Source organism: Camelus bactrianus, chromosome 10, assembly GCF_048773025.1.
Source record: "Camelus bactrianus isolate YW-2024 breed Bactrian camel chromosome 10, ASM4877302v1, whole genome shotgun sequence".
Lineage (NCBI taxonomy): Eukaryota > Metazoa > Chordata > Mammalia > Artiodactyla > Camelidae > Camelus > Camelus bactrianus.
This window is the reverse complement of record NC_133548.1, coordinates 24,447,086-24,460,797: the sequence shown is the minus strand read 5'-3', so window position 1 is coordinate 24,460,797 and position 13,712 is coordinate 24,447,086. Positions and strand designations below refer to the sequence as shown.

The 13,712-nt window shown below is 50.4% G+C and overlaps 1 protein-coding gene across 1 annotated transcript; it reads right to left on the bottom strand.

Moving 5' to 3' along the window:
• Positions 1 to 9,720: 9,720 nt before the first annotated feature.
• Positions 9,721 to 13,648, bottom strand: C10H11orf91 (chromosome 10 C11orf91 homolog). Its single transcript, XM_010965028.3, has 2 exons — positions 10,963 to 13,648; positions 9,721 to 9,970 (listed from the first exon to the last, which is right to left on the bottom strand). The coding sequence occupies exons 1-2, from the start codon at positions 11,450 to 11,452 to the stop codon at positions 9,885 to 9,887; spliced, it is 576 nt and encodes a 191-aa protein (XP_010963330.2). The 5' UTR covers positions 11,453 to 13,648; the 3' UTR covers positions 9,721 to 9,884.
• Between the last annotated feature and the right edge of the window lie 64 nt (positions 13,649 to 13,712).

Below are 13,712 nucleotides of genomic sequence, written 5' to 3'. Positions count from 1 at the left end.
TTTAAATAATGAATTATTTAAAAATTGAGAATTCAAATTTAATTTTTAATTAAATAAATAAATGATTTAAAAAAATTTTAATAACCAAAATGAAATAAAATTTAAAATTTAGTTCCTCAGATGCACTGGCCCCATGTCACGTCTCAACAGCCACGTGTGGCTAATGGCTTCTACATTAAACAGCACGGATATAAAACATCTGTCACTGCAGAAAGTTCTCTTAGACAACACAGATCTGCTATGAATTCAAGTGTATTGTGTCCCTCCCCCCCAACCCCCAGCCCCGTATTTGTGTATCGTAGCCTTCATCCTCAATGTGCTGGTATTTAATTAGGTTTAGATGAGGTCATGAGGGTGGGGCCTTCTTAATGGGATTAATGTCCTTATAAGAAGAGGTAGAGACAACCACATCTCTCTCTCTCCGCCACACAGAGACACAGCAAGGCTGCCAACAGCAAACCATGAAGAGAGCTCCCACCAGGAACTGAATCGGCCAGCACCATGATCTTGGACTTCGGCTTCCAGAACTGTGAGAGGTAAATGTCTTTGTTTAAGCCTCCCAGTCTGGTATTTTGTTACAGCAGTCCAAGCTGACCAATACAGATAACAAGTATTAATGAGTTCAGTCCAGCTTCTTTTATTCATGTGAACTGGACTTTCCGCCTTGAACTTGGTTCTGGAAAGAGATTTTCCCTGTGTGAGTAAAACGCGGCTCTCAGTAGGCAGCCACCTGCCGCTTCTGGGAAAGGCCTGGTGCAGCACCCGTGTTTACTTTTGCAGTGACTGCCTGCAATGGCCACAGTGTCCCCTCCTCCCTAAAGGTTTCCAAGTTGGATTTTCTTCTAGATGATAATGAATAAGCTGATAAACGTTAGCCCCGGATGTGAGAGGGGAAGGGGGCTGTTTCATCCCATGTCTAAATCCATGCTGCCACCTAGCGGATCCCCCACACACAGAGAAATAAGGATTTTGTGTGAATAACCAGAAACCTTGATGCAAATTTTGCCCGGCAAACCCCAGGATGGTGCTCATTGGCTGTGTCAGGTTGTGAGCTGAGCAGTTTACACACATTATGTCAATTAATTCGCAACAACCTCAGGCAGGGCGAATTATCATGCAGATTTTCCAGATGAGGAAAAGAAGTTAAGAACCTGTTTCACTGAAAGAACCATTGAATGAATAAATGAATGAACAAATCAGTGAATGCACACAGGCTTCGTTTATGTGCACAGTTTTTGGAGTTATAGAATGTTTGTACTGCACTCAGATGAACCCTGGGTGAGTTTGGGAATGGAAAGATGGAACAGCTAACACTTATTCCGCCTTCTGGAGGAATCCTCCTCCCTCAGGCTCCTGTGAAGTCATTGGCTGCTTTACTTGGACTTGGCTGCTGTCTCTCCTCTCCCCTGACTAGTGAGTTAGCTCAGAGGCAGCTGGTGAAATACCCCTATTCTTCTCTTGGAACCATAACCAGGGATCACTGTGGGCAATCCTGTGAACTTCACTCTGGCAGGAAGCCAACGGGAAGGGCAGGAGAGTGCTCAGGTGTGTGGAGCGAGAGCGAGCTAGGAGGGCAGCCACCTGGGCCAATCAGCATGAGACCCAGGAGGGGACACGTGATGTGTCAGCAGCTGCTGCCCTGCTCCAAGGGCTTCTGGGGGAGCTGCAATCGCAGGACCCTGGCCACCCCTCCCCAGCGTGGACAGAGAAGGATGTGTAGCCCAGACGAGCCATTCACATCTGCTGTCCAAGGAGTGTGGTTGGAGCTGAGCTGTTCAGTGGCAGCACCTCATTCCTTTTGTCCTAAAGGCCTGGATGCCTCCTTTGTTTATTTCTCTTGCGTTAGTTTCTATTATTTGTAACCAAAGAACCCTACTGTCATCCACTCTTGTTATTTAAGTAAGCTCATTTGAGTGGCCCTTTCTTTCCCCCCAACCAAAAAAGGCCTTGGAATAAGTGATTCTCCTGCTTTGTGTCACTGATGCATTTTCTGGATTCCTCTCTACTCTCTTTCCCTCCAGTCGCTGCAAAAATACCTTCCTGGATGTGCTGCTGCTCTGGTGTGCACAGGGTGGAAGGCCTGGGCGATGACCGAAGTCCTCCCTTTGGGGCATCACCCACAGAGGGGCCGAGTCCTTGACCATATCTGAGGTGGGAGAGGTGATGCTGCCTGAGAGAAATGTGGTTGGCCCCCTCTAGATAGGAATCACCCTTGTCCCCAGGCTGACTCCCAGCCACCCTCCCCCCACCCCCTTGTTACTTTTAGTGGGGTTGAGCTCTAGGGCCCTGCAAATTCAACATTTCCCCCTCCCTGCAGGTCAGACCAAACTCCTGCTCAGAGCCCAAGGCCACCACCCATCCCTGGACTAGCAGCTCAGCAGCGAGGGCTGAGTCCTAAACGGGATGGTAATGACTCCCAGTGGGCGCAGTTTCCCATCTATCACCTTGTTTGTTGTCCACCGCCCAACCATCCTATGGGAGCAGTGTCTCCATTTTTCAGACGAGGAAACAGGCTCAGAGAGGTTAAGTAACTTTCCCAAGGTCACTTATCTGATTGGGGATGGAATCAGGACGCTGTTGAAAGGAAGGTACCAGTGTGCCGTGAGGCACCAACGTGGCTTTCCCCTCCAGTGAGAGGGAAAGCCTCAGAGCGCGATCAGATCTCTCCTCCTCCTACTCGGAGAAGGCAGGCCCCTGCATGCCCTGGATTCTGCCTGACTCCTCAGCCACAGGGAGGGGCACAGTTTACTCGGCTAAGGGAGTGGAAGGTTTTCCTGCCACACTTGAAATTCTTGCTTCTCTCAGGACTGACAGATCTGTTGATGGAATGGTCATGATATAGCCAGTTTCACACTCTGGCAGCTTTCCTGTTCCATCTTGCTCAACTAGTTAACACTAGAGAGAAGGGACTTCAGGCCCCCACCCACAGACTGTCCCCTCTGCCCACCGTCCACCCTGACACCCTGAGAGAAGTTGCTAATCTGATTGGTCAGGATCCAGGTCATTCCTTGGGCCCTGCATCGCCAGTGGGTAGGCTCACTCCATCTTAGTAGTCAGTGCATCGGGCTCCCTGAGCCCGACACAAGGTGAAGCCTGCCTTCGTGGGCAGGCACAACCGGGTTCTTCTGTTCCACCTCTTCCACGTCTGTAGCTGAGTAGACAACCCAGCTGCGGGCAGCAGGGAACTTCATTTATACCTTCAGCCCTGCTTTGAATGTTCCAAAGCAGCTTTCCCATTAGCTCAGCTATGAATTTTGTTTTCTGTTTATCTGGTGGTGTGCCCAGTGTTTAACCGACTCTCTGTGCAGAATCGGAAGGGAGGAGTAGCCAGTTTCCATAGTATAAATACTTCCATTGTGGACAATTTCAAGATAACAACGTGAGGTCGTTAGGAAGGAATAAATGTTAGCACACCATTGTACAGTATTTCCAACATACACACTTGAGCCATATATAACTTCAAGACTGTAGGTAATTGTAAAATGTAACAAAATAATTAGCAACTGCTGAATTTTGAATATTTATTACCTTAATTTTAAATATAGTTTAATTATATGTTGATATAGTTTAATTTTGAATATTTAACAGCCAGGTTACAAGATTCCTGAGCATTTCACTACTGGCTCTCACGAGCTGATCAAGCTGCATTCATATATTACTCCTCGCATATGGTGTCTGCTCAGTCAGGCTCCCTGAATTGTTTTCATCTGCCAAGCATCCTTCTCTTTAAGGAACAGCATCTTCCATTCCATTTTGTTCTGGAGGGGGTGACAATCACATGACCTGCCTCCCCCACTGTCCTGATAACAGAACCTGTGATCAAAGCCGTGGAATGAGGGGATAGGTGACAGGGCAGGGTGTGGGCATTCCTGGGACCTTGGTTGTGATACCATAATACTATCAACCCCACTGTCACTTGGGAAGTTGTGGGGAACAATGCAGCCAACCCCAGGACTACGCCCTACCCGTAACGAGCCGCATGGTCCCTTCTGACGCTCGCCTAGGGCCTCCGCTCGCTCTGCGCCCCACGCAGCAGGAGATTCTGGGAGAACCTTGACAGGCCTGAGTCCCAGTCCTGGCTCTGTGCCCGGGGGTAACAGAGGTCACTTCATCTTTCATAACCCCTGTTCCCCCACTTGTAAAGCCTAGAGCAGGTGCTATTTCACAAGGTGGTGGTGAGAATTAGGTTGTTCATGTCAGCTGCCTCCCTCTGTGCCCAGCACGGGGGATGATGTGCTTAGTCAACTTAATTGGTGGCCAAATGAGCCTGGAGGGGGTGGGCATGAGGGCTACTGGGACTCGGGGGTGGGAGTGGGAAGCAGACCCCCACCGGACAGCGCTCCACCTGAGCTTTGCGCCAGGCTTTCCTGATGCCTATTTTTTTTCTTATTTATTCTCATTAAGAGTCTCCAGCCACTTCACCTGACTTGCCAGCCTGCAGGTTGCTGGGAGAACAAAGGAGCTTCTCTAGTAACAACCAGCCTAGGGCAACAGAAATCTGGTTTCTTGCTAGGGAGGGGAGACAGGACCGGGAATTCCCAGGGTGGGAGGACTTCCATGGGTAAGTAGAGATTGCAAACTCTGGGAGACTGTCCAGCCTTTTATTTGTCTTTCATTCAGTTGTGGAAACACTGGAATTCGTTACTAAGTTTTAGAAACCGGGAGCTTGCCCCTGACCCCGTACCCACGCTCCTGGCTGGGCAGCAGCAGCTGGAACTGCCCCCGCCGTCAGGGAGGTGCTCAGTGGGCCGCCAGCCTCCACCTGGCTCGCGGGCTCCCACTCCCAGTGTGTCCGGCTGGGCCTTGTAGGCATGCACGTTGTGAGGTCTCAGGACAAACTTCTGGGCAAGTGTTCGTAATTTCCAGGGCTCCCACCATGCTGTTTGCCCATCTATGAGCATCTGCACTCTGATGCCACAGACATAACCTCCTGCTATTAGAGATGACCCGTCTCTGCTCCCATCTAAAGCCAATCCCTCTACTGTAAACTAGACCCCACCCCTCTCGCCCACTCAAGGATGCCATTCCAGCAATTCCTCATCTCTCTGAAACTGTGGGTTAAATCCATTTCACCTGCCTTCCCTAATTGTTGAAGGTTTTGAGGCCTGCTTGTCCTCCAAGCAGCACGTAACTTATATAACTAGATGTTTGCCTGAATTATTTTTCAGAAACTTGGAGTCAGCTGCGTCTAAGTGAAGCCGAGTAGGTTAAGACTGGACAGGACCCCGAATCCTCCAACTAAGCACGTACCAGTGTCCGATCCGTGACATTCTGACATCAGGGGGCACCCTCAGAACGTACAGAGGCCTGTAGCCTAGTTACACCTGCATAGAACAAGTCCCACAGCTTCTCCCAATCACCTCTCCCCACACTCCGCAAACTCAGGACGCTGTGCTGCTTTATTTGTAGACATGACACGGGGTGTGCCTCCACCCCCAGACCTGGGTGTGGAGGGGCACCCCGTCTCATATACCCGCGACCCCACCCATGGGTGCTAAAACCTGCCATCCACAAGGGGAGTGCCTGCCCTCGACTCCTGCCTATGGATACAAGGCTGTGTAACCTGCCACCCCACACAGGGGTGCAAAAACCTGCGACCCATAAAGGGAGTGCTCGCTGACAACTCGCGCTCAGGGTTGTGAAAACCTGCGATCCCACCAACGGTAAGAAAACCTGCGACCCGTGAACAGAGCACTTGCTGGCAACTCTCCTTCAGGGGTGCAAAACCTGGGATCCACAAAGAGAGGGCCCGCCTGTGACTCCTGCCTACAGATGCAGTGAGGCCTTATGCCCCGAGGGCATTTGGGAGGGCTGGGCCACAAATTTCTGAAGGGTAACTCCTGGAGTCCCCTAATTTGTGCCCCCTTTCCCCAGAACCAGACCAACACTGTGTAGAGAGGTGGAATTGGGCTCCGCCCAGACAGGAGGGAAGGGAGCAGGGCACAGCCACTCAAGGAATGACAGCAATCAAAATGGTGGAAGATTCACCTCCTAGTTGGCCTTGAGGATTGGGTTTGACTTCTAACAGACCTTGAGCTTCATTATATGCTCATTGTAACAGCGTGATAAGTAACATGCCCACAGGCGCCATGACAGCCCCCAGGCTAACCACAAAAGGCCAAAGAATGGGCGGTGGCCCAATGCCTGGGAATCCCAGCCCCTTCCCCAGGGCAGTTGGATTGATCCCACCTGTAGGCCTGTGAAGCGACTGAGACCATAAAAAGTGACGCCACCACGCCTAGTGGCCTTTTTTTGGCTCTCTCCCCTTTGGAGACGGCCCGCACTCTGTCTATGAACTGTGTACCTACTTTTACTTTAACCTGAGCACCCAATTCCCACACCTCTTTCCTTGCCCTTCTCTTGCCTTACACTCTGTGCGGTATGTATCTCTCTAAATAAATCTACCTTTACTCAACAGTGGCTGGCACTTGAATTCTTTCCTGCACAAAGCCAAGGACCCGCACTTGGCGGGGCATGTTCCAGGGGCTCAACCGAGACCTGGGCCTCGGCCCTCCTCACGCCCCACATCCGTTTTCCTGCATCAAAAGAGCCACGGAGGGGAAGCTCACCCAGTCAGGCTGCCAATTATTTGCCACGTGGTCTTAATTTGGATGTCCGAGTGGTTGCCTTAATGGATCTTCTCGAGTCCAGAGAGATAGTGTGATAGAGAGAGAATGAGAAAAGATCCAGAGGAGAAAAGCCTTGGGCTCGGTGGGCTCCTTCACGGCTTGAGAGCTGGTCTCTGCCAGATCCTGCAGGCAGCATCTGCTGCCACCTAAGGGCTACTTGAATCTGCATGACGTGGGAGAAGCCCCTGCCACCCTCCGAAGAGAGGGGAGCTGTAGCCCAATAGGCAGAGTGAGATTATGCCCTTTGAGCCCTGTTTCTTTATAAACGCCCACGCTGGGCGCCAGAGGTGACGCAGGAAAACGGATGTGGGGCGTGAGGAGGGCCGAGGCCCAGGTCTCGACTGAGCCCCTGGAACATGCCCCGCCAAGTGCGGGTCCTTGGCTTTGTGCAGGAAAGAATTCAAGTGCCAGCCACTGTTGAGTAAAGGTAGATTTATTTAGAGAGATACATACCACATAGAGTGTAAGGCAAGAGAAGGGCAAGGAAAGAGGTGTGGGAATTGGGTGCTCAGGTTAAAGTAAAAGTAGGTACACAGTTCATAGACAGAGTGCGGGCCGTCTCCAAAGGGGAGAGAGCCAAAAAAAGGCCACTAGGCGTGGTGGCGTCACTTTTTATGGTCTCAGTCGCTTCACAGGCCTACAGGTGGGATCAATCCAACTGCCCTGGGGAAGGGGCTGGGATTCCCAGGCATTGGGCCACCGCCCATTCTTTGGCCTTTTGTGGTTAGCCTGGGGGCTGTCATGGCGCCTGTGGGCATGTTACTTATCACGCTGTTACAATGAGCATATAATGAAGCTCAAGGTCTGTTAGAAGTCAAACCTCAATCCTCAAGGCCAACTAGGAGGTGAATCTTCCACCATTTTGGTGAATCTTCCACCATTTTGGTGAATCTTCCACCATTTTGGTGAATCTTCCACCATTTTGGTATTAAATTGCTGTCATTCCTTGAGTGGCTGTGCCCTGCCCCCTTCCCTCCTGTCTAATGTGTACCTACTTTTACTCTACTCTGAGCACCCAACCCCCACACCTTGTGTACCTCGTGGCCTTTCTCTTGCCTCTTGATGGATCTCTAAATAACCCTACCTGTACTGAAACAAACAAAAAATTAATTGGTCCCCAACAAATGCTGAGGTCTCAGTTAGACAGGCCTAGGGATGGATGTACACCAATATAATATACATATTTCATATGTGTGTATATATATCATATATGTATATATTATACTATATGTGTATATAGTTTATATGCATGCATGTATTATATGATGTACATATTATATATATATGCATACATATCCATACACAGACATGTGTATATATTATATACATATATATCTCCTATAAATATCCCAGCCCCATGCCTTCCAGGAGGCGGGCCTAAGATTTGCTCTCTCATTCTCTCTTTTGCTTGGCTGCCTTGCAAGTAAGTCCTCTCTGCTGCAAACTTTGGCATCTCAGCGTTTGGCTTGCTGTGTGTCAAGCAAATGGACCTGGTTCAGAAACATCTCTTCCACCACGTCAGTTTTTCTCTCTCTACTGGATCATTCTCCATCTGGCCAAGAACATGGTCATTTTTCCCTTCCTTAAAAACTCTTCTCTTAAGCTACTGCTCAGATCTCGGGCTCCCCTTGAAGCTAAGCTCTCTAAAAAGTCATCTGCACCCACTGTCTCTAATTCCTCTCCTCCTGTTCTCTCTTAAAACTACTCCAGTCAGGTGTTAACCCCTATCGCTCAACCGAAAGTGCTCTCGACCAGATCATCAATGCTAAGTTGATGTTGCTAAACCCAAGATGGAACAATTAGGCTCATCTTACTTGGCCTGTCAGCCCTACTTGTCAGAGCCGAATGCTGCCCCCTCCCAAACCCCTTCTTCACCTCTCTTCTAGGATGCCTGGCTTACCAGTTACTCCTTTTCATTCTCCTTTGAAAGTGGCCCAAACTTCAGATTCTTTGGCTGTGATCTACCTGCTGCTGGCACGGTGAGGGCACAAGGGAGTCCAGAGGCCAAGCATCAAAATGTTCTTGATGGAAGATGCGTTTCATCAAATACTTTAGCCTTTACTTGTGTATTTGTGCCACTCAGCTTTTGCTTTTCCTCGCCAGAGACAGCACCTGGCAGAGGGGCGGCAGCAGCGGGTGCCCCTGAGACACCTCTCGCCCAGCAAGGGGGAAAGCAGATGGGGCTGTGCTGCTCTGTGCTATGACATCACTTCTAGCTTAGCTGGATTATTAATTCCCACAGCCTCCTAACTGCTTTCTCTGTGTCCTTCCTTACTCTGTTCTCAACACAGCACAAGTCAGCTGAAAACCCTCTTAACTACTTCCCATCCCACTTGGAGCAAAAGCCACAACCTTTACCATTGTCTGTAAGGTCCCACGTGAACAGACCCTCTCTGCTCTCATCCCTACCACTTCCTCCTCACTCCTCCTGCTCCTGTCATCTGGGCTTTTTGCTCAGCCTTAAACATCCCAGTGAACTCCAACCTCCAGCCTGAAACTTTCCCCAGGGTGCCACCTGGCTATTGCCCTCAACCTCTGTCAAACCTTGTTTAAATGTTCCCTCTTCAAGAAACTATTTTGAAATGCTACCCTGCTTTCCTTCCACCCTCCCTACTCTTTTTCTTGCCCTTAGCTTGCCCTCTTCTATGACAGCATATTATGACTGACATTTATTGTCTGTGTCCACCCCCATTTCCAACAGCCTAGCAGGGTGCCTAGCACATACTTAGATATTTCTTGAATACATGAATTTCTAGGAAGGACCATGACTTTGATCAGGTTATCAAAGAGTTTTGTGGTCCAAAATCCATTTAAGAAAAAAAAAAACTAAACAAAATATTTTCAAGGACTAAAGCTGTTTGAAAACTAACCCCTTGTTCCAGTCCTCAAAGCCTTTCTGAGTGGGGGCACGGGCAACAGAACCAAATGTATGTTAACTTTGGCTTTCCCCAATCCTCTCCTGACCTGGCAGTGTTGGGGATTCCCTCCTCCTTGGTCTTGGGAGCCCCTGAAATGCCAGCTGGGCAGCAGCTTCCAGACCCCATGAGAGAGCTCCCCCAGCAGCGGCACAGACAGGAGAGAGACCATGAGATTTACCATGCAAGTTGGCACTGTATGTGGAGTATGTGCTGGGAGCAACGAGAACAGCAGTAAGTACAGAACAGAAAATAACAATCTTTGAAATAACAAATGGGACACATTATCTAAGCACTAACACCTAAGGAGGCAGCTGCCTAAGCTCTGGTGGGCAGCTCCTCAGGAAAGAGAGGCTGACTTCTTTCCAGGCTGCTTGGTCTTCAGTCCTTGTAACTTTTCATCCTTCAGTGCCTTCAGGAATTTATCTGCAGGAAAGCAAAACAAGCTTAGCTGTAGGAAAGATAAGGGCTTCTTCTAATACTTTCAAAGCAAGCTTCTGGGAAGCAATTGTGCGCTCCCTACATGAGCCCCAAACCCATTATGACCCAAGGTTATTTCACAATAGTGGGAATGGTCCTTTTAGAACCACCTACCCTCCTCCAGTGGTCAAGTGCTAGCCTTAGCTAGACCAGGTGTTGGGAAAGAAAGTCTGTGGAACAGCCTATGCCTACTAAGTATTTCACAGTGCAATTTGATTCTTCTGGGAGTAGAACTGGATTTAACAACGTTGCCCTTTAACAGGAAGGACTCAGTTTGCATGCTAGAGGAATCCTGCCCACATCAGCACACCTGGTCTGTCTAAGACTTCACACCTTAGTTCAGGTGGCTGCCAGGGTCAGGGGTGACCAGGAGGCAAGCTTCCCGCATGGAGAAGTGGAGGGTCCCAAAGCCCTCAGTGAATGTCCTTGGGCCTTCTGGGTCTTGCACAATTCCCATCTGCCCCTATAGACACTCCAACTGACCCTCACCTACTTCCCCTTCCTCTCATCTAGGACTCCCCTTTAAGATAAACACTAAAGGTTCCGTCTCTAGAGATAGGGGCTGTCTGTGGGCAGTGGGACTCGGGGCGTCGTAGTAGTATTGTGCAGAAGGCTTAAAGTTCAGGTTAGGAGTTGTGGTGGGTGGAATTCCAGGTTTAGGGGCTCAGAGTTTAGATTATCGAAAGGACTCAGGACGGAGGGAGGTTAGAGTTTGGGACAAAAGGGTCCATGAAGTCCAGATTTAAGGTGGGGGAAGGAATCGGTTGAAATCCAGGATGGTAGTGTCTGGATTCTGGGGGATGAATTTGGGATCTGGGGCTCCTGGTGGCTGGTGTCTGAGCCCCTGGCCACATTTCGAGGGAGGGGCTTTGGGGGAGGCATGCAGCCAACGAGGCAGCAGAGGCAGGCTATCAGTGGGCTCGGTCGAGGTCACGCACAGCGCTGGGAGTCGAAGCCGTCTCCAGTGATGGTGAGCAGCTCCAGCTCCTTAATGAGAATCTCTAACTCGCACAGCTCCTCGGGATGGGAGGCAGAGGCAAGCCGGGGAGTCGTGGGGCCAGGGGCCGAGGGCGAGGCATCCACCTCAGGCCCCGGCGGCGGCGAGTAGAAGAAGCGCAGAGGCTCGTAGGGGATGGAGGCCAGGCCAGAGGGCCAGGGCGGAGGACAGGGGCGCTCATTCGGAAGACCCAGTCCGGGCGGCGGCGGGGGCGCTGGGGCCGAGGGCGCCTGGGGCAGGGGCCAGCCCTCAGCCGCCCCGCCCGCCGGTGCCCCGCCCGCCTTCAGCGGCACGAAGAGCTTCTTCCAGATATTGAAGTCGCTGAGCGGGGACGAGGAGATGCTGCGGTCGTAGAGGGACGGGAAGTAGAGGGGCGGGGCCGGCCGCTGGCTCATCGTGGGGCTCTGGCTGCCGCGCCGCCCCTTCGGCATCTTTTGAATGGGAGGCTGCGTGGGAGGAACCCCGTGCCGGGAGACGCGCGCCCTGGCCCCGAGTCGCCGGGGGGTTCTGAGGTTCCACAGGCCACGCCCCGAGGGAGAGCGGCCCCACCCTCTCGCCCCGCCCCTAAAGGGGTTCTAAAGTCCGGCCGACCACGCCCCAGAATGTAGCTCCGCCCCCGACAGGCCACGCCCCTGGCGTGAGAAAGGCCTGCGGAGCGGCAGGAATGCGAAATCCCGCAGGTCTGCCGGGCTGCGCTCCCCATCATTTCCCGGCGATTCCCCTACGCCCTTAGCGACAACACTCTTTTAAGAAACCTGACGTGGTGGGGTGGAAGTTCCACCCTACACTCTGATTTAAATCTCTATTTAACTTAGGCTGCCTCACAGCAGTTGGGGTTTGTAATTTTCCATTGCCACAGCCCTCTCCAGCCAGGAGGTCCTGGGAGTACCTGGGGTGCAGTCTGCCTGGTTCTCAGCCATCAGACTGCTAGAGATAGTCCAGAAAGCCTCTTCTAGGAGGCCCCTTCCCCTCCATCACTCCAGCTCTGCATCTCGATGTATTGCCGGCCATCACGCCTTCACAGGTTCTCGGCCTCTTGAGGGATGTTCTGATTTGTCATGCCTGCCTTGGCTCTGGATGGCTTTTAGGGACATGTAGTGCTATGAAGTGGAATATATACCGGTAACATTGCAAAATTATTTCCTGTTTCCAGAAAGTTCTAACTAGGTATGTAAAGCTCACACTGCTGGATAACCTACGTGTCCAATAAAATACAACTTAATGTCTTCTTTTCTAAGAAAAGACAGAAATTGATTTCTTCAAAGCACAAAAGCACCAGGGTCCCATTCTGGGTTTCTCTCTAAAGTCGACTGGAGTGCATTTAGGCAGTACATTTAGGGCAGCTGAGTGGCTGACCTGGGGAGCTGAGCGTGAATCCTGAACTTGCCAACATATTAACTTGGTGACTGAGCAATTCAGCTAACGTCCCCAAATGTGACTTCCTTTTAAGCAAGGTGAAATGATGATAGATAAAAAAAAAAAAATACATGTGAAACACGGAGCATAGAACCTCGTATTAGAAAGCACCCCTCATCACCACGCACGTCAGGTCAGTACTGCCTCCAGCCAGCTCTATGGCTTCTCAGCACATCAAGAATCCCTTACAGGGAACTGTTGTCCTTAGTCAAGGTCTGTCTGCAAGCAACAAGACCAACGTGAGCTAGAAGACTTTGAACATTGATGAGGGACATACAATGTGCAAGATAAATCATCTGGCCCTGCCAAGGATTCAACCATATTAGGCATGGTTCATACTCTCGAGGTCCAAAGCCCAAAACACGTGGGTTGGGCAGGCTCCCATCAGGACACACACTGCATAAGTCATGGGGCCAACTGCAAGGCTGCAAGAATTATAGACACATATCTTGAAGCTCTACTTCCGAGTTAGACAACGGGCTAGTATCCTTCAGGACATACTATGAATTCCACTTGGGGGAACCTTCCACCTATAGCTCATCCCCCAAAAGAAAATCCAGTGGCATTATCGCCACCCAATATTGAAACCACTGTGAAAGTTCCTGTAGAGCCGTGCAAAGGCTATTGACTCTCCACTCATCTGGCCTTTGCTGTATTGCCTTTGGGTCCAGATACCCAACCCTTAGTCTATGGCATGAGTCATAGCAACCTTCTGCAGAAAGTAACCCTGAAGCTTAAGGCCATCTGTATGACCCTTGCTGATTTTGATTCCCAGAAGCCCTCTCCCCAGATCCCCAGTTAGCAGCACCCAGATTCTAATCTACAGAATTTCCTTTTCAATGTACTCTGGTCCCAAAGTGGTCACAGGACCCAAGAGAGCAGTCAGTCTCACCCTGGCATCTGAATCTTGAACAACAATTCTGGAACTGCCCAACTCCTGGCTTTTTGCAGTCTGTTTGAATTCCCTCTCAAAGTTCCCTAAAGTTCATTTTCTGCTTGGTGAGGTAAGTCAAAATTGGTTCTTGTTCCTCAGAACCAAAAAGCACAATATGAAATGAGCCACTTTGCTCAGCCAATGGCTGTGGGCATGATCAGAAGTTCCTCTGGCAGAAAAAATTCTATGGAGGAAAGAGTCACAGTGAGTATTTTGTCTCGGAACAGATTAAAGATGACCTCAGGAAAGACACTGAGCCAATAGGGAACACAGGCACCAAGGCAATGCTCGGTGTTGATAAGGAAGTCTCTGTGTTCAAGTAATGGAATTAACAGAAGAAA

Excerpts from the sequence above, each read along its gene's own strand:
- C10H11orf91 (XM_010965028.3), bottom strand. The coding sequence starts at position 11,452 with ATGCCGAAGGGGCGGCGCGGCAGCCAGAGCCCCACGATGAGCCAGCGG. Across the intron at positions 9,971-10,962 it reads CGGCTTCGACTCCCAGCGCT|ATAAATTCCTGAAGGCACTG; the intron begins GTGCGTGACCTC and ends GCTTTCCTGCAG.